The 22,041-nt window shown below is 40.8% G+C and overlaps 1 protein-coding gene across 1 annotated transcript; it reads right to left on the bottom strand.

The window, feature by feature from the left end:
• Positions 1–123: 123 nt before the first annotated feature.
• LOC124140538 (fibrinogen-like protein 1) lies at positions 124–15,640 on the bottom strand. The gene is made up of 5 exons (XM_046508168.2): positions 14,687–15,640; positions 12,984–13,083; positions 7,651–7,739; positions 2,985–3,251; positions 124–1,697 (listed from the first exon to the last, which is right to left on the bottom strand). Exons 1-5 carry the CDS (start codon positions 14,996–14,998, stop codon positions 1,374–1,376), a joined length of 1,092 nt encoding a protein of 363 aa, XP_046364124.2. The 5' UTR covers positions 14,999–15,640; the 3' UTR covers positions 124–1,373.
• Between the last annotated feature and the right edge of the window lie 6,401 nt (positions 15,641–22,041).

Here is a 22,041-nt window from a genome sequence, read left to right as displayed (position 1 = left end):
TTGAGTTGTTTGAATATTTATATATTTTGTATATTAACTGCATTTATTTAAAATCTGAGATCGAAAAAACAGTTTTTTGTCATTTCCGTGAGTACTTTTTTTTTTTTTAAAACCCCGGTCGATGTGCCGAGCGAACGTTTTAACCAGTTGGCAACCCCACCCCACATCACTCCGCCTACCTACCCATCACTAACCCGTCAGTCCAACACCTCGACTGCAAGTGCTGTACCTATCAGCCAAGTGTTATAAACGTGTAGAATGTGACTTGGATAATTATATACATAACACGGTTATAACGAACACGCTTATAACGAACTGATGGAAATAACATACTGTTTTTAGACCTGTCCTTTTGCTGTTGATAATTAGACAATGATTTTATATATTTTATCTAATTATCAACTGCAAATGGCTGTGTGTGTGTGTGTGTGTGTGTGTGTGTGTGTGCGTGTGCGTGCGTGCGCGTGTGCGTGTGTGTTAAAATCATTATCTAATCAGGAAAGTCATATCCTAAGGCTAATAACACTTGGCAGATAGGTACAGTACTTGCATTCAAAGTCCATTTACAATAAATCTGAAAAGAGAAGGGGTCTATCTCTGCTATATTTGAAAATACTAATCTGTTCCGAAAATGCTTGGGAAAATTTTTGTTCTTAAGGTTTACTGTCTGTCTTAAGTGTATACCTGTCTCCAATGTTTTACACAGATATGAACTCCATTCAGAATTGTTAGCACTGCAAACCTTGGCTACACTATGGCTATATAATCTCAAACAGTCGTTAATTATTAACATAGAGAAATCTTCAAACGCGGAAACCGTGACTTATATAACAAATTAATTCACACTCATGTCGATACAAACATCAACTTTAACGAGGACATGATAATAATTGTTAATCAAAAATTTCCAGTCCAGCACATCATAAAGTTTCTTTGTTCGTGAAGCGTGTTTCAATGTCTAAAATCATTCAAAACACGCTCTAGCAAATATTGATAAATTTATTGTATTGCACAATGGATGTCTATGATTATTTAAACCTTGGAGTGATGATTAACTTCCAAGCGATTGGACCCGTTAAGATCAAAGACAACAAACAAAATCAAAACGATTGCTATATAACAAAGAAGATCCATCTTCTTTCATGGAGTACATCCAAATAAAATGTAATCATTCCAGCTTTCTTGCTGCCAGAGATCTTCAGTATCGGGAGAATAAATTTCTGAAAATGAAACTATTCTGAGCTTTTTTCGATCATATATTATAAGTCAAGTTAGCAAAACAATAAGTCAATATTTTCACAAGCAATGTCCGTGATATAATACCTTCTCTGAGGTCCTTTTCAAAGAAACCAAAATGAAGCACGTGAAAGTTGTTATCCAACTTTATGCTTCAAAAACATCCTCAGGAACCGAGCAGACATGTTTGTTGGGACTGGCCAGGTCATGGATGTCGGATCTGAAGAAATGACAGTCTCGGAAACGGGTTGTATTATCCCTGTCGGGTTACACAACGAACAGTCCTTAAACCACCATCCTGACATGTATGCGCCTGCACAACTTCCGGCGGAACTGTCGTTGTCTATGGTGGAAAATGGAATTCCCTCGAGGTTTGACATGCAGTCGTCGAGAACGTGGTCGCCTGTCTTCGGGTAATGGTAGGTCACCGAAAAGCGATATCCGTTACTTTCGGAAGATACCTACAAACAGAGTATTCCAGGATAACGTGAACATGGTTTTGAAAATATGAATGAAGTTGTATGCAGGTATATAGCCTCTGATGAAATATACGATAAGATTGCCCGCAAAGGTATGGCGATTAAAGGGCGAAGCGAATAAGATTCTATCTCCATAGCAAAAACAACATTATTTTGTAAAACACTTGTTGACTGCTGGTACTGGTAGACAAACGCTTAGCTTCTAAAAAATATATGATTTTGATTGAAACAAACAACTCAATTTGATTTGAAAAAGAGTCCCAGAAGATGGGAGATTAAGAACCAGTAGAAAGTGTAAACTTGCTTCATTTGGAGCTATAGCATTACACTAATGGCTTGGCGGAAGGGTGGGAGAGTGAGTTTGATTTTACGCCACTTCAATCTTTATTTCAAGTACTGAAAAGGCCATAGCTATTAGGCCTATAGTACATATATACATACAGTAGCAATGGGTGCAATAGGAATTACTTATATCGTAACAAAATATCGCATCTATAATGGCATCTATACGCCACTTTTACCCATGTCGGGAATCGAACCCGGGTGTTCGGCCTGACGAGCGAACGCTTTAACCACTAGCCTACCCGATGTCCCCTGCGCGGAAGGGGAAATAATATGGTTCAGGAACTGTGATTCAGCCTAGACTTCTAGCTGAACGTTTATATGCGGTAATGTCTTAACTACTCTTAGTTGAAAGTGGACACTAGGCAGTACAGAAATCTGCCACTTTCCGTCAGTTTTAAATCCGTAAATCCACAGCAGAAACATCAAGTATATGTGCTGTACAGTGTAGCTACGTGAGTGAGTGAGGATGGTTTTACGCCGCTTTTAGCAATATTCCAGCAATATCACGGCAGGGGACACCAGAAATGGGCTTCACACATTGTACCTATGTCGGGAATCGAACCCGGGTCTTCGGCTTTGCGAGCGAACGCTTTAACCACTAGGCAACCCGACCGCCCCTGTAGCTACGTAGTCGCGATACATGTATATAGTTTAAATCGATGAGGTTTTATTCCCCCAGTATGATCCGAATTAAAAATACGGACCAATATCAGTATTGTCTGGAACAAGGGCCAGAGTTTGAGGTTCCAGAGTTAGAGCTTTTACGGTATTCACAGGGGTAGCCGCCATTGGTTCTATCCAACGAGTCCGCAAATCATTTCAGAAAAGGGGTTATGTAAAATATTTCGAATTTTATAGAAAACTAGCTCGTCTAGATTTCACGACTGACTGACTGACGGACTAGTTGTGTATATCCCGATTCACCTTAAACATGTGATAAAAATGTTGCCTGTAGTTCCACGTGGATATTTCTGGAGGTTCGGCCATAATGCCTTCGATGCCAAGTAGATGATCTCTACTTGTGGTGATCAGATGAATCTTTTCATTCCCGAGCCAGAAGTTGCCTCCCATAGAAATGTCACCGAACCCGTCCCTGTAGTCGTTCCAGCCTCGGCTGAAGTTGACGTAGGGGGCGTCGTATGCTCGTCGAAGAACGAACAACTCTCCTCCCCACTCCATTTCACAAAAAACCTAAAACATTTATTGCTCGAATTATATGAATCTCATTAAAACCAGAGCTTAGTGCTCGCTACCACAACACAAAGATATATGGATATCCCATTACAGAACGACCTTTTGCGAACTTTGGCCGACCAATCAAATGACAAGCAAGAAGTCGACATCAGCCAATCAGAAATCAGCTTGTTCGAGCTCTGCGACACTAGTTTCAAAACTGACGATATCCATTGCAAACTACGCTTTAAAAGATATCAATTCAAAATAAAAACTGAACACAAGAAAATTCTGCGATGTCTAATAGATGACCGAAATTGTATGGCAATACTAACCACGGGCTTTTCCGTTTCAAATTTTAATGCATTTAAGCGAGAGATGGACGAGGGTTTTGACGTAATCCGCCGTAAAGGCTGTAACTGTCGTTCAGAATACCCCATGTTAACCATTTCGAATTTGCATGATTAGAAAACACATTCCGCGTGTGACTTTCCCGATCTGGTAAGCGACGCTCTGATTGGTCAGGTGAAAGATCGTCCTTACGTGACCCGTCATGGGATGTCCTGAGATCTGTGTTAAGGGCAGCGAGAACTAAGATCTAATTTTAATGAAATTGGAATTATATGATATTATTAATTATATTGGAAATAGTAAATTTGTTTTGATTGTTGTTGAACGCCGCAGTCAGTACTATGTCAGCTAGAGTATAGGAATACACTGAAATGGGCCGATTTAATGACTGATCGTATTTTCACGTGAATGTTCACTTGGAATGTTAACAGTAGCAAAATACGACAAAAACGAAAATTGCCAAGCCAATTTCCTGCTGCCAAGGCAATATTCACAGCACGGTCGACGTCTAATTGTGATTCTGTAATATATGCCAATCGCAATAAAATAGCTCAAATCAGCAACTGGTTAGGCACGACAGTGATGAAAATGTACAGCCTGGTATCAAATAGCACCAGATAACATTGATGAAGATACCTACCACCTTTAGAATGAATATATACCGTATGCTGAACAGGGCTTACAACTTGGAATATATATTACTAGATTGGCAGGAAATTGGATTTAAAGATTACTATTGTCTGGTTACAGTATTATTTCTGGGTACTGGATATGGGACAGGCATTTATTGAGAACACTGCAACACAACTGTCATACCGTATTTGCTCCAAAAACGACCGAGTATTAATTTCGCACAAGCCGTTGACTATAAAAGTCCAGTTTCCATCCTTGCCGAACTAGGCTGGTATTATGGAGTTATATTTTGGCTGGACTAACGAGTCTATGCATAGTCCAATCAAAATCGCGCACCGAAATCGAAATCAGGTTAGTAAACTGTCGTGCAGATTTCGGTCGATTGCAGGATATGTAAAGCATGTGCACCGCCAACTCGTTGTCAGCATACATTTTCCAAGTCTTTTCATGTTTTTAATCAAGGTGCTCACGTGATTTGATGCACTTCGCGATGTAAGACCCGTTTTATCAGAATATAAATCTTGATTATCGATCAGATCGTCTTGACTGGGCGCCGCCATTTTGTTTGAAACAAATGCAAGTGATACGAGAGGTGGAATCGGATTGGTCTATAGGAGAGGATAATGAGGGACATATCGTAACAGCCACCGGTGGCGCTACGATCGAGCCCAGGAATTCCAGCCTTGTTCGGCAAGGGTGGAAACTCGACTTTTAAAGTCAGTTAACTCCCTTGCCTCGGGAAGATGCCGTCTTTTAGAGGCCGGTGTGTATTCTGTTTAAAGCTGGCACAGTGACAACTAACTACCTCACCAAATCCCAAATTCTAGTCATACGAAGGGTACATTTGCAGGAAACGGTCATTATTAATCAACAACATATCACTGTATTAGAGACAGTTTTTGTTTGTTTGACAGAGCATATAACCTGGCGTATTGAAGGGCCTGCGTCTTACAGAAGAAGTAAGGTACACAGCTTGCTTTTGCGTATGATGCATAAGATGGCTCGAGAATGCAAACGGTCAGAAAGAGTCAGTGAGTTTGGTTGGAACAGTACGAACAAAGGAAAACCGTTTCTAGTATAAATATCTATGTTTAATATGCAATGCAAGATTTGCGCCTTATCCGTTGGCCGAGAAGCGGTCACAAGTCATTCCACAGAAATGCATATTGACACATATCAGGTCAGATAATTTACGGTAGTCACTTGAGTTACTCAAAATATAACGGGTGGGTGGGTGAGTTCGGTTTACACCGCTTTTAGCAATATTCCAGGAATATCACGGCGGGGGACACCAGAAATGGGCTTCACACATTGTACCCATGTCGGGAATCGAACCCGGGTCTGCGGAGTGACGAGCTAACGCTTTAACCACTAGGCTACCCGACCGCCCAAAAATATAATTCTTGTCTGTTGACAGGAGGCAGATGGCGTGCTCTAATCTGTCTGTCAAGATGGTCCCACAGATGATCAATAGGATTCATATCGGGTGAGTGGGCAGGCCAGGGCAAAACGTCAACGTTCTGCTGGTTTAGAAAGTTCCGAGTCAGTCTTGCAGTATGGGGCCTGGCATTGTCGTGTTGAAACAATGTCCCCTGCTGTTGGTTTTGTAAGAACGGAAGCACAACTGGCTGCAACACTTGGTCTCTGTACTGCACAGCGTTCAGATTTCCCTGTACAATCACCAAATCAGTCTTCTGATCTCCACAAATACCACCCCGCACCATTACACCTCCCCCGCCGAATGGATGGACCTCTCGAATACACGCCGGAGCCAAACGTACCCCTCTGCGTCGATAAACACGTTCTCTGCCGTCATTTCGAAACAAGTTAAACCGACTTTCATCAGTAAACAGCACTCGACGCCAATTTCTCACTTGCCAGCGTCGAACCTGCCTCGCCCATCGCAGTCTCAGGCGTCGATGTTGAGCAGTCAGTACCATTCCTCGGAAAGGACGATACGCTCGGATTTCAGCAGCACGAAGTCTTCGTAGTACTGTACGTTGGCTAATGGAATTTCCCAACACTGTTGCTGCCGTCGCCGTCGCCGTTACGAATATGTTTAACAGGTGAATGAGCCGTATCTGACCGTCTTCCAGTGGTGTTGTCACTCGGGGTCGCCCGGTTCTAGGCCTGCCCTATGTCCTCCCTGTCTGCCTTTACCGTTGAATCAGCCTGGCTACTGTCAATGGTGTACAACCAAACCTTCTGGCAATTTGGGCCTGTGTTGCCCCCATTTCGGCCATACCGATGGCTCTCTCTCTCTCTGCTCCTGTGACAGTCGTGGCATTTCTTTTGTGTGCTTTCATCACGTGTGGTTATACCCTGCAGACGAACGACATTTATACAGCTAACATGCACGTGCAGTTTATGCCATAGGCTGGGGACCTGTTTCACCATTTGTTTGTCACCGCACGAGCGCCGTCAAAGGTGGCGCGTTCGAGTGAGGTGTTTTTTTGGTACCTGTTCCTGGGCAGTCATATTCCCAAAACCCACTTTCCACGAGTTATCGCTGTTTTTAGGAAAATTACAAATTGCCAACCTATACCTTCTTTTGCCGCTTAGTTTTTTTGGCCTTAAAAGCGAACGCAGCAATCACCAGGGTATTAACTTGACAGCTTACTCTTACAATTATATCGTAAGCATATACATTCAATATATTATTTGAGAGTATTTGTGAGTGGCCTCGGAAAATAGAACCACTAGACCGGGTTTGGCCAAAGTAAAATACTCTGAATTCACATAAAGTTGTGTTTGTTGTTTACGCCGCACTCAGCAATATCACGGGAACCTATAACTAATGAAGTGTGGATCAGACAATGATTGACATCGTGGACATCCATCCACGCAATTTGGGTACGATGACAATCAATGAACCGAGACCCGTGAAGATCCGGGGTAGAATAGGTCTTCAGCAACCCATGCTTGTCGTAAGAGGCGACTAACGGGATCGGGTGGTCAGGCTCGCTGACTTGGTTGATGCATGTCATCGTATCCCAGTTGCATGGATCGATGCACATGTTATCGATCACTGGATTGTCTGGTCCAGACTCGATTATTTACAGACCCCCATAATATAGCTGGAATATTGCTGAGTGCGGCGTCATCAACAAACAAACAGTGAACCGAGCCACCAAACCTCTCGCGGTATAACGAAATGGTTTAAGATCTTCATCTCGGGAACAGTATTACCTCGGAGTACGATGACACACAATCAGCCAGGTCCGACTCATACGTTGTGACCACTCCATTCTCGCTAACCTCTCCCAACAAGTATACCAAACTACTGACTCCCAATAGAGTGAAAAGAGTTCCAACAATTGCGTAATATAAAACTGATACAGTGAAATCAAATGGTGTCATCACAAAACTCACTCGCTCTCTAGACAACACACTCACTTGGCCAAACCATTTCACTTACTCATTGGATACGCACCTGAAACGGGTACGTCGATGCAGTGGGGTGGATGGTAAAGACGTCTTTCATGCCGTTGTAATGTCCAGAAACAAAACCATCATTGCAGTCTGAAACAAACAAACAAACAAACAAAATTTCAGCAGCTGGTTGACACAAGAGTGGGCAATCAAACCAAGGTATTCATCGGCGGTTAGAGATTCTCACAACACTCCTCATTTAAGCATAGCGAATTCTTGCACTTGCTACATGGATCGATGGAGCAGAGCCGCAAATGAGAGATCGTCACTTTATCATGTACAGTGCATTTATGTTCCAGTTATTGTGCTGCAGAAGTCTTGGCGTCGTGCAAGGATTGCGTGTTGCACGTGCGAATCGTGCAGTGATCGAGAACTCGTGACATCACCTCAACGGGATAACGGTCACTCGTGACGCTGTAATGATACACCTTGGAGCGATACGTCATGTATCTCAGGACGGGATCACGAAACGCAACCTTTCCGTAGCATATTCTTATTATTTGGACTTTTGAACGGAGTGAGTGGACGGAGGTTTTACTCCGATTTTAGAAATATACTGAGTCAAATTAAAAACTTCACATTTTTAAAAGTAATCCCATATATGATATACAACGGACAAATGTATCAGAGAAGGTAATTTTTAATCATTAATGTCCAAAGAAGGATTTTAATTGACGGTGGTAACCATAATTTGTTCCAAGCACCTACGGTATTGGGTAATGATGTTGATGTAAGCTGTATGTAAGCTTAATGTTGGAGCCAAAGTTATACACGAAGATGAAGCCACACTGAGATTCGAACCCGGGACCAGCTGAGTCTGGTCGGATTCCGCTGGGCCACCCGCGTCCCCTTTCACGCTGAGTGCGGCGTTAAACAACAAACAAACCAACCAACCAGCCATGTAGCCTCAAGCTGTCTGCCCCCATCTTGTCTCAAGACAAGAAAACAACCAACGCACATTTTGTTTCCACTGTCGATAAACGTCCGTGCATCCGCGACCGCTGTCTTGATACGCCCCGTCTCTGAATTAATAAGGGAAATCGCCAGCGGAAAGTTATTGTTACCGAGGATAATTTTCTTGTAAAGGTCCATCAATACAATTTTAGAACTTGTTTGTTCAATAAACACAAATAGAATTGAGTAACAAACACACAGGAAATAAGATATAATTGTTTTACACCCGAACGTGTTAGTTGAATTATGTATCGGGTTTTGTCATATCGTCAATATGGTTGAAAAAGGGGGACATGCTCCATCTACCGCAATCGTTACCTGACGTTCCGAAACATGCGCTGTAATAACAGACTCACAAGGCTAACATTGAACAACACGAATCCAGAAAGCTGGTAACAAAAGGGGATCTCACAGGAAAGCATTTCCTATAGGAAATGAAGTTTATTTCATGGATAAAGGCTTTTTCTTCAATTCAATCCCACGCCGTGATATCGATATAGCTGAAATAGTGTTCAGTGGGGCGTTAAACCAGACTCATCTTTTCACTATCTGAACATACTCTCTGAATCCAAGTAATGTGGAAGGGAATGTGAGAGGAAAGCACTCCATCTTCTTTACCTATATCCCGACATTCCTTATGTGGCACATTAATACCAATCTGAATTGTAATCAAGCTCTTGATTTCCGCAACTTCGCCATCATAACACAACAACGATGTTCAGAGATAACTGCATTAAACACTTGTCTTTGAACAATAAACTTAAGTCAAACAAAACCTCGGACACTCAGCTGGGGTTCATGCAGTGAAACTGGGGAGCATCGTTTACACACATGCACAACGATAACCAAGGAAAAATCCAAGAAAAGATATTATAAAAACGGTTCGAGGAGTTGTTTGTTATACCAACAAAGTACATCCACAGTGTTCGTCCGATGTACCCAGTGACTTCAGGTTTTTTTTATTAAAATAGGCCATAGCTCGCAAGTATTACTTTCAAGACCTTTCATTACTTATTGATCAGGATGACGTTGTACTAAGCGATCTTAGCGCTAAGGTGATCGTAACTCCCATACCTTAACATAGACATACATCGTAGGCTAAACTTGTTTTGTACAACGGCATCCAGGGCCCTGTTCCACAAAGCGATTTTAGGAGCGGGCCATCAGGGGCTGAGGTTTTAATTTTCTAATAGCTGAGATTTTGTTTTTACGGCACATTTCAAATTCATCCTTGAAAGACTGTAACAATTTTGGATGTAGGGAATTTTGAAACAGAACAATGAAAATAGCAGTATGATATGGCATTTTTTAAATATATAAAAGACCATTTTTTACAAAAACATGTGTAGCAAAACCCAGTCAACTTGGCATCTTTGTACTCACATCTACTGGAGGGATGTACTTTTCAAATACTGAGATGATGTGGATGAGGGACATAAGTAGCATAACCTTTGATGTCAACTGATTAAAAAAAGAAACGCTACCAAACGGAAAGTTGGAAACGTTGGGTCCAAACCCCGAATAGTGTTACAAAAGTATACTGACAAAACTGCTTGACTGTTGGGTGTAAGGGAAGAAGAATAGCCTTTAATCGTTAAAGGCCAGGGAACTATGATCTACGAATGTGATATTTAGCATTAAACACAGTCTGTGTTTATTGACGTTCAAGTATATAGGGATAAACTTAGTCATAGATGTGGTCACATTGATATTTATCGTTTATGTTTATATATTTATGTCTTTGAACGATTATACATGTAGTTATTGCTGTACATGTATACACCTCGTCATAAATATCGCACCACACATTTTAAAGTAAAAGTAGAAAATATAATTTTCATATACTACACCATCTGTGAACATAATATCACAAACACACCCTGTTCAGAGCTGCACGTGCATGCTTGCGTTGAGCATGCTTGTACCGGGGGTCGGTTTGCTAAAAATGAAGTATGCACAGCATTTCCTCGTTTGGCGTATGTCATGTTGGCAGACACAACTAAAATTTGGTTTTAGGCATAAATTAAGCTTTATTTTGACCAACCAGTGAAATGCCCAAGCGTCCAGTGCCTCTGAACCAAAGATGGCAAATTATTGGTTTGCACCAGACTGGTATGTCATGTCGTGCTATTGGAGCACAACTGAACATTAATCACACTGCCATCAGCAGGCTAATACGTAAGCATACTGCTTCCGGTGAAGTGAAGGATGCACCGAGGTCTGGACGTCCCAGAAAAACCAATGACAGGGAAGATCGTGCTCTCGTACGCCAAGCCAGACGAAGCCCAAAGTCTACTTGTACACAGCTGCGACATAGATGGTATCCATACAACAGAGTGTCCATCAGAACCATCAAACGACGCCTAAATTCTGCAGGATTGAGAGCAAGACGACCAATCAGACGTCCACTCCACACAAATCAGCACCGCCATGCCCGTTTAGCCTGGTGCCAAGCACGTGCTCGCTGGAATCTGAGGACATGGAGAAGGATCCACTGGTCCGATGAAAGCAGACTTTTGCTGCATCATACAGACGGGAGGGCACGAGTTTGGAGGCAGAGAGGCACAGCATATGATCAGAGGAACATTCAAGCTGATGTTCCATTTGGGGTCGGATCCGTCACGGTGTGGGGGTGTTGTTCCTACGATTGTAAACTTGACCTCATCACAGTTCCCGGAACACTGAATGGACAGAGGTACCAGAACTTGATCCTGGACGGTGCTGTTGTGCCTCATTTCGATAACCATGCTCTCGCCCACACGTCCAGTCTTCATGGACGATAATGCCAGACCACATCGTGCTCGAGCTGTTGTTCAGCATCTCCAACACAACGCCATTGAGGCACTACCCTGGCCTGCCAGAAGTCCAGACATTAATCCTATTGAGCATTTGTGGGACATTTTGGGACGTAGGGTGAGAGCAAGGGATCCTCCAGTTCAGAACCTTCAGGAATTGACCCATGCATTTGCATGCTGAGTGGCAGCAGAGAATCAGACGTCTGGTGACCAGCATGAGACGGCGTGTAGAACATGTTATCCAAGTGCGAGACGGTTACACCAGATACTGGCCAGTTGGCCAGTCATTGTGGACCTAACTAGTGTGTTCGACATTAATGAAATGTGCACTGTGTTGTGTGTCTGTTGTAACGACTCCGGCAGCCGTACTTATTTCGCCTTATTTCACGGTGATTTTAGTGAACTTTAGTTTGCTACAATTAAACCCTCAATTAGTGCTCAAATTCGGTCTTGTGTTGTCAATTTTCTGACTGAACGCTCACATGAGGCCATATAAACAGTTTAATGTGCTTTTCTAAGCACCATTTTTATGAGGTTGAAGATCCAGTTTTACTTAGTGAAAAAAGTGGGTGGTGCGATATTTATGACGAGGTGTATATATATCGTGTAATGAAATATCCAATAAAGCTTGGTATTGTCTTGAATCATGTAAGTGTGCTCTTTGAATTGATTTTGAACCGGATCACCACTCAGATGAGAATGAAAGACTTAGCCAACTGAACAACCCATTCACACAAGCTCAAATTGATTTTGAGTACCTTGGGTATACATATTGGATCAAGTGGTATGACACCGGATACATCATGGTTATGTTCATTGACGTGGTAATGATTTGCAATTTGCTGATTAACGAGTCATCCCTTGCATCTTCAGTGTGTATTGTTACAACATAATTGAACACATCTATGAGGCTGAGGATGTGTAAGTATGCTGAAGATGGGCATTTCATTTTGGGCTTTGTATCAGCTTACTTGCAAGTGTTTAAAAATTGATTGCTTCTAAGCTTCTACAGTTTATAGATTTTAGAACTTTGTTGTGTACATTTTGATGTAAGATGTAAACATGATCTTTTCAAATATGCTGGGTGTCTAATTTTATGTCTCGTTAATGGAAAACTGATCGTATGAAACCAAATGACCTGAAGATATACGGGATAGGCTGAAACAGGATTCCAAAGGCCGCGTAAAGAATCAAATAGATCTTTTAAAATCATTATGTAGCCGCAGATCAAAGACATCCAGAAACTAGCCGAAATATTAAGGACTAGCCGAAGCGTGTGAAACATCCCATACGTTCGCGACTGGAAACATGAAACGGTGTGCGACGCTTGGCGAACTCCGTGTGGAGACACAATTGTGACAGCAGTTGGAGATGTTTTTAGCAGTAGTTTAACATGAATACCTTTCTCAGACACAGTAAACTGACTCCTTGTTTTCGCTCCTTAATGCCGAGCACCAGGCAGGGTAGCAACAAGTACTATCTTTTAACGTCTTTTGGTTTGACGCGGCCGGGGATCGAACCATCAGGGCGGACGCTGCACCACTCGACCACGGAGGCGGTCGCGTTCAATATGAAGTATACCTACCTTGCATGAGGCGTTCACACTTGACACCCACGTAGCTGTTGTAACATCGACATGAGTTGGAAACCTCGTTGTACACTCCACCATTGAGACATGGCGGTTCCTGGAGATTATACAATAGTATTAATGTTGGAACTTATAACGCAGATATTCATATTACTAAGTTATACTAAAATATTTCTCCTGTTATACAGGGAAACATCTTTAACCCAATTATGTTTGTTTTGTGTTTGTTTTGTGTTTGTTTGTTGTTAAAACGCCACACTGTGCTATATTCCAGCTGTATACTGGAATAAAAACGGCTCCACTGGCCGGGGAACAAATATAAACCGCATTTAAGCAGATTCTAGTACCTGTATAAGAGCGTATAATAATAATAATAATGATAATGATAACGATAATGATGATGATGATGATAAAAATGTAAATATGAAGTGTAGATTATACCCAGCTTTGGCACGAACACAGTATCTTAAGCAACATGATAGCTGTTATTGCCGTCTTCGCCATGCTTGTGGTTTTGACAGAGATCCATCCATGGTACGGCCCAGAATATACGGAGGGCGGCGTGGAAAGTGATGAATACGAAATTCTTTGGAATAGGCCCGTATTCAGCCTCAAACCTATCCAGGAAAACAAACCTGATCTTGTTATCAAGCTGGAAACCAGAAGTTGTTATCCATAAAGTTGTACCTTTTCTTACTTACTCACAAACTAGTAGAATGTCAATCAAACAGTTGCCAATAAACCGGTACCTATTGATAGTGTCAGCTTCATTATTTGTGTGATGGTAGTGACAGGTGTTCTGTTTGTCAGTACTGTACTCTTAGGTCGTGTTTCCAACAATGAATCACACTAGTTATGTCTTAATGTAGCACATATCCGAAAAAGTTGGTGGTGCTTAATAAATGTTCATGAGTATATATCGAATGTATCGGCAGTAAAAGGCAAACAGGGTATCTATATTTGTCCATCAGAGGTTTCTGCCGAGACCAGGAAGGTACACCAGCGATATGTCGAACATCGAGTAAATGGTGCTCGAATTAACTTTCAGGGTATTGTACGATCACTTTGGAGTCGCCCCGCATCTGTTTTAGGCGATACGCATACTGTATTTTGGATTGGATTTGACCTTTAGCTCTTGGCCTGATATCAACATGGTCCTATAGCTTTCTTCCCGAACACAGACGTTGTTTCAATACAGCACATATAAACGAATATTCTTGAAGCACATTCTTAAAATATCACCAGCGAACAACAATTGTAATTATAACATCCCAACGTTCTATATATTACAGGGGGCACGGGTGGCCCAGTCGTCTAAGGCGCCGCGATTCACTGTGCAGAGTTGCGTCCCTTGGGCATGCCAGAAACCTATGATTGTGGGTTCGAATCCCGGTTCGCCCCGATTATGTTTCTAGGTTTGTCAGCACCATACCCGTGCTCGTGGGTTTCACCGAAGTGGTAAACGTCTGAGACCTGCATCACTTCGGGCTTTCCTCCCACATTAAGCTGACACGCCGCGATATAACTGGACTACTGTTAAAAGCGGCGTAAAACCCAACTCACTCACTCACTCACTCTATATATTACACTTAATTTTAACCCAAACCTACCCAATACCAACAAAACTTACCAACTTTGACACATATAAACAAGCCTATAGTCGCCTTCAAATAGATGAAGAAGTAAGCGCTGCATCTTACCTTGTCAGAATTGAAATGAAGGTAAGAGTCCGTACACTCAGTGTCTAGGAGAACCACATCATTTATGTAGCATGTCCGTGTGGACGGGTGGACACTAAATGACTTACACCCTTCGTCTTGAAGACACTTGGATGCACAGAATACTCTTATGCTCCTGTGGAAATTCGGCAAACTGAGGGCAATGGCAGTAGTTCCCGCTGGGTCGAAACAGGCATTAACTTTTGCAAAGGAGCCTGTCGAAATTGAAACGATGTCGGTTATCCACTCCGCGGCCAGAAAGATGATGACCGTCAATATTGGTTCCAATCCCATTGTAGTTGTGGGGTTTAGAACACAGAAGTGGTAAAAAGCAATAGTAGGCTTTTGTTTCGTCCAGTAGAACAGAATAGTTGCCCGTGTTTCTTCTAGTAGAACAGAATAGTTGCCCTTGTTTCGTCTAATAGAACAGAATAGTTGCCCGTGTTTCTTCTAGTAGAACAGAATAGTTGCCCGTGTTTCCTCTAGTAGAACGGAATAGTTGCCCTCGTTTCGTCTAGAAGAACAGAAAAGTTACCCGTGTTTCGTCTAGTAGAACAGAATAGTTGCCTTTATTTCGTCTAGTAGAACACAAATGTTGCCTTGGTGTCGTCTAGTAGAACAGAAAAGTTGCCCGTGTTTCGTCTAGTAGAACAGAATAGTTGCCTTTATTTCGTCTAGTAGAACACAAATGTTGCCTTGGTGTCGTCTAAAAAAACACTAAAGTTACCCCTGTTTCGTCTAGTAGAACAGAATAGTTGCCCGTGTTTCTTCATGTAGAAGAGAATAGTTGCTTTTGTTTCGTCTAGTAGAACAGAAAAGTTCCCCTTGTTTCTTCCTGTATAACAGAATTACCGACACACAACTATTGTGAAGTGTATACGAAGTTGCCCATAACTTATACTGATGCTGAATCTCAAGAACGCCTTTAAGGTTCAATGGTTAGCCAACTTCTGCCGTTTACAGTGACGCATCCTCGCCGCTTCTTCGCTATTGGTTCGGTGATTGATTGATTAACTCTTGGGTGCTTGAACCGTTTCATGGCTCCACACCATGAGTTCTACTGAAGTAAGGAATACGGATACAGCTATTTTATGAGTGTAACCTACATATTCCTTTTCTTCATTAGTGACGCTTCAGAGGCAATTTCACCGTGTTCAAAAACATATTATGTGTCCTTGTATGCATCAATCAATCGACCCACTGAGGTTGTTGAACTGATGAATCCTCTTTACAGGGCAAGTCAAGTCAACATATCAACTTTAGGAAACCTAATCACAAATGGTTGACCAAAATTAAGTTTGAAAAGGGGAAAAACCGTAAAACGGACGATAAGAAACGACAGGCAAAATCGTCCTCCAGACGAAACATTCCGCCACTGCGGGGATTCCCTATAGTGATGTTTTTATTTATTTATTTTTATTGTATACTTTTTGGTATAGTTTTAAGAAGTAGTTATTTCCGGAATGTGTAATTAAATATGTTTCATGGTTGGACATATTTACATGATTGCTGGGACCATACTGATTTTGCGAAAGGAGTGACCTATGTTTAGTATTTATGAAAAAAACATGACTTTTGACAAGACTTACGAATCTGTAACAAACACGAATGTCTTGACTACTTTTTTTTACCGGAAATCCAAGACAGCAGGCCGTTGGCGTCTATCACTGAGCCCTAGTCGTCTCCCAGAACCTAGAGAATAGATTAAACAAGGAGACCAACTCAAGTCTAGAATGATTTGGCAAGTCTAGATTACCTCATCTCTGAAATTAAGGATTGTTCTGGGCTCCATTTGGATTTAATTTGTTTCATTTTGTAGATATATCATTTTTGATAAGATAACTTTATTTCTGGGACTAAATGTCAGTCTTACTGAACCCACGAATACTGTTATGGTTCTGAAGGACCAGAAATCTGGCAATTCGTGAAATCCGGAACTGGAACCCGGATGCAGCGGATCCTGTCAACACGTGGATTGAAGAAGCATCGGAGGTCGTACTAAAATATGTGTTGAACGAAAACTGGACAATAACGATATTGAGCTTCAGTAGTGAGTGAGTTAGGTTCCAACCGTTTGACAATTATGTCATGGCGCGTCAACTTTAATCACTTTTGTCAAACCCACGAGCGCGGTTTTGGTTCGAGACATGCCTAAGGGACGCAACCCTGCACAGCGCATTGCGGTGCCTTATTCTACAGGGACACTCGTGTGTGCTTTATCTTCTTTTGAGTAGTATATTACAGGGGCCACGAGGCGCCCAGAGTTGCGCCCAGAACCTATGATCGTGGGTTCGAATCGCGGTTAGCCCTGTTGATGTTTCTAGATCTGTCAGCACAATAACCGTGCTCATGGGTTACACAATAGTGACCTGGAACACTTCACACTTTCCACCCACACCCATCTGACACAGTCATATAAGTGACATTATGTCCAGTGGGCGTTAATAACTCACCCACTCACCCACTCACTCACTCCAGAGCGTATCTCAGTCAGACGGAAAGTAACGCTGGCAAAACAACATGGAAGCAACACATTCCAAAATATTACATTGCGATTGCATTCTTGCATACGTGGTATTTTGCATTCTTGTATGCATGGTATTTTGCATTCTTGGAAAAATGGTATTTTGCATTATTGCACACATGGTATTTTGCATTCTTGCATACATGGTATTTTGCATTCTTGCACACAAGGTATTTTGCATTCTTGCATACATGGTATTTTGCATTCTTGCACACATGGTATTTTGCATTCTTGCATAATGGTATTTTGCATTTTTGCATACATGGTATTTTTCATTCTTCCACAGGTGGTATTATGCATTCTTGCATACATGGTATTTTGCATTCTTGCATAATGGTATTTTGCAATCTTGCATACATGGTATTTTTCATTCTTCCACAGGTGGTATTATGCATTCTTGCATACATGGTATTTTGCATTCTTGCACACATGGTATTTTGCATTCTTGCATAATGGTATTTTGCATTCTTGCATAATGGTATTTTGCATTCTTGCACACATGGTATTTTGCATTCTTCCACACGTGGTATTTTGCATTCTTTCATACAACGTTATTTTGCATTCTTGCATACATGGTATTATGCATTCTTGCATACATGGTATTTTGCATTCTTGCATAATGGTATTTTGCAATCTTGCATACATGGTATTTTTCATTCTTCCACAGGTGGTATTATGCATTCTTGCATACATGGTATTTTGCATTCTTGCACACATGGTATTTTGCATTCTTGCATAATGGTATTTTGCATTCTTGCATAATGGTATTTTGCATTCTTGCACACATGGTATTTTGCATTCTTCCACACGTGGTATTTTGCATTCTTTCATACAACGTTATTTTGCATTCTTGCATACATGGTATTTTCCATTCTTGCACACGTGGAATTTTGCATTCTTGCATAATGGTATTTTGCAATTTTGCATACATGGTATTTTTCGTTCTTCCACAGGTGGTATTATGCATTCTTGCATACATGGTATTTTGCATTGTTGCATAATGGTATTTTGCATTCTTGCATAATGGTATTTTGCGTTCTTGCATACATGGTATTTTTCATTCTTCCACAAGTGGTATTTTGCATTCTTGCACACATGGTATTTTGCATTGTTTCACACATGGTATTTTGCATTCTTGCACACATGGTATTTTGCATTCTTGCATACATGGTATTTTGCATTCTTGCATACATGGTATTTTGCATTCTTGTTTCAAGGTAAAATTATGTATGCAAGCAGCAATATGTTATAAAGGGTGCATTGGAAATTCATTCTTCCGAACCAGCTTCCAATAACCGATAGTAATCAGAATTAGTTCTGTCATTAGCTATCGATTGTAATAAAGGGGTTAACGCGTGTTGCGTAGCGAATGAGAGAATTGACTTCCTGTCAATAACCATCGATTGTAGTGACATCTTTACTGATTACTTCTTTGTGTATTCTCTGGTGTCACCGCCAGTGGTTTTAATACGATTTTAAGAGGGTTTAGGCGTGCGGAAAATTGAGTATTACACAATTGAGTACAACAATAAGCTGTTATTTGTGTTGAAGGCTTATTCTTGTTGGTGTATGTTTATTGCACAACAATATTAGCTCTGTTTGTCAACAGCTATTGTTGTCATTAAGTACCCCCGGAGGTTGTTTGTTATAGCGGGGACTAGACAGATCAATAATGCAAAACACGAAGTTGAAATTACCACTCACGAATAATACACATTTGATGTATATATATTACAGGAAACAAGTATAATCAGTGATTAAGTCTAATGACTGAAAATTTCAGTGATTATGTCTAATAACTGATTCACTCGGTGGTTTTGTCTAATTACTGAAATCTTGGCTGAAGATTGGCTTAGGACAGGAATATGAAGCCTTCTCACAAGTTATTATTAAAAGGCATGAATATGCTTTCAGTAAACAAGTATAAACTCCCTTGGTTCATTTAAGTGGTTATGTCTAATTACTGAACATTTCAGTAATTAGACATAACCACCGAGTGAATCAGTTATAAGACATAACCACCGAGTGAATCAGTTATTAGACATAATCACTGAAATAATCAGTTATTAGACTGAATCACTGATTCTTCTTGTTTCCTGTAACATATATACCAATTCTAGTACTGTTTTTAAATATGTTAAAGACAAATGCTGCACATGATGACAGATGAAATACACTCAACATCAAAATCTCCTAAAATATGACATTATTAGAAGTATATATTTGTTTTTAAAGTCACTTGTTTTGTTTTTGCTGTTGTTTAACGCCGCACTCAGCAATATCCCAGCTATATGACGGCGGTCTGTAAATAATCGGGTCTGGACCAGACAATCCAGTGATTGACATCAAGAGCATCGATCTAAGCAATTGGGATATAATGACATGCTCGTATCGTACTTCATGCTGGATATCTGCTTCTGTTTAAACATATTTTTTTCAGATTGAAATGGATTAGGAACAAGTTATCCAACTTAGGACCCCCTCTCCAAATCTGTACACACAAAAATCAGTCATAAGCCAGACACACGGCTAACTTTGAAGTGCAGTGGACAGATTGAGCTGACACCATACATGTTAACTCGTACTCGGCTAAGTCTTTTCGTGACTTGGCTATTATGTAGACACGCCCCTTTTTTTCAAATTCCGCGATTTATGAAAGGAAATATGTCATTCTTTGATCACGTTAGACATGATTATTAGAAGAATTAAATTAAAGATATATTGTAGTTCTCTTGTACACGTGTCATAAACTGGCACATACGGTTTAAATATATGAAATAAAAAAACCGAAATACTGAAACTCAGCCGAATCCAAGACTCAAACAATGCGAAACGTCTGTCTGTAACAAATCAAAGTGACATTGTTTTTACACTGCTTAATAAGCACGGTTGGTTCATCAAATAAATATTTAAACCTAGAATCTAGACATTGTATACAATGACTCTAGCTTTATCGCCTTTGATTGAAAGAAAATTTTCCAACCCTTAAATGGAAAAAAGGTTGAAAAAGTATCAATCATTTGTCCTGTTTGTATGGAGTTCCTCAATGTGTATGGCATATGGTAAAAAATGCTTCAGGGTGCATATAAATATGCATTGTTATTATTAAATTACTAATGGAGATATGTATCATAGTACATAATATCGATAAGTAATAGAGGTAATGTTCCCGAGATGAAAGTTATGGAAACCTGGAGAAGCGTCAGTAAAATGCTCAATGTATGATAAATGACCCTTGGTGGCCCCCCTATGTACACAACAACTGTATAAATATAATATAAAATGAGCAGAACGTTCAGAAATTCGCATCGGAGTCGATATAATTGTCTGGTTTGGGGATCCGTGGACCCTAACTTTTCACAATGTTGAATGAAGTTATAATTAGGATGACATTTTTTGGATTCCCGCAAAGGCTGTTTATAATAACTGATTACAAAAGTTATTTTTAGTAGTCATGTCACAATTGTTTTGTTTGTTGTTTAACGCCGCACTCAGCAATATTCCATCTATATGACGGCGGTCTGTAAATAATTGAGTCTGGACCAGACAATCCAGTGATTGACATCACTAGCATCGATTCACACAATTGGGATCGATGACATGCATCAACCAAGTCAGCAAGCCTGACCACCCGATCCCGTTAGTCGCCTTTTACGGCAAGCACGACAAGCATAGTTGCCTTTTACGGCAAGCATGGGCTGTTGAAGACCTATTCTACCCGGATCTTCACGGGTTGTCGCAATTGACTACCTATTTTAATATATATGGTTGCGAGTTATGGGGCTACGGAAATCATTCTATGATTGAACATTTTCATTTACCGGGTATTACAACAGAAGTCCTGTAAAAAGTACCCCCTTATATGTCACTTTCAGTTTATTATATTGTTTTATAATAATTTCTCTGTGAATAAAATGCACCAAAGGTGGTTAATGTCTGTGAAACTATGACTGGTAAAATGATCATCTAGGCTGTCTACTTAAACATCTGATCAGATCACGTCTTGACTATCTTGACTGCTTAAAGTGAGTGAGTGAGTGAGTGAGATTTTACGCCGCTTATAGCACTATTTCAGCAATATCACGGCGGGGGGACACCAGAAATGGGCTTCACACATTTTACCCATATCAGGAATCGAACCCGGGTCTTCGGCGTGACGAGCGAACGCTTAAACCACTAGGCTACCCGACCGACCCACCAATGCTTAAAAAACAGGAAGTCCTTATATGTTAAATTCAAGCAAAGCAAATTCTATAAAGTCATAACGGATAACATTGTATTGGAAACATACTAAGTTGTTTGGAACATCTTGTCATTATTTACCGGATGTAGAAGATGGAACAATACACACTTTGTCGATAGGAAATGCACAATCTCATTAAAATCAGACCTTAGTTTTCGCTACCGCTGAACGAAGATCTGAGGACATACCATTACTGAACATTGCGGAGTGCGGCGTTAAACAACAAACAAACCAACTGCAGTGTTGAGAAAAATCCTCACCTGAAGCGTACGTAAAATATGCCACCGACCCTTTTCTAACGAGTTCGAAAAGGTCCTTTCAACCCGTCCGCAAAACGTTAAAAACACACACGATGAAATACAATATAACTAAAAACAGACTTGTCATAATTAATTAAACTAGCCCAAAGAGATAGTTTTTAGTTTTTTTTGTGAATTTATTTTTCAGTCGGTACTGACGTTCCTCTATTTATCATTTACGCTCGGCAAGCGCAAGGTATTATATTGAAGTCAGTCTATTCTCTCTCGGAATTTTTGACTTAATCTATAACGGAATGCCAAGCAAAAATAT

Source organism: Haliotis rufescens, unplaced genomic scaffold (assembly GCF_023055435.1).
Source record: "Haliotis rufescens isolate VD_foot unplaced genomic scaffold, xgHalRufe1.0.p SCAF_4, whole genome shotgun sequence".
Taxonomy (NCBI): domain Eukaryota; kingdom Metazoa; phylum Mollusca; class Gastropoda; order Lepetellida; family Haliotidae; genus Haliotis; species Haliotis rufescens.
Note: the sequence above shows the minus strand (reverse complement) of the source record. Positions and strands in the feature narration are given on the sequence as shown.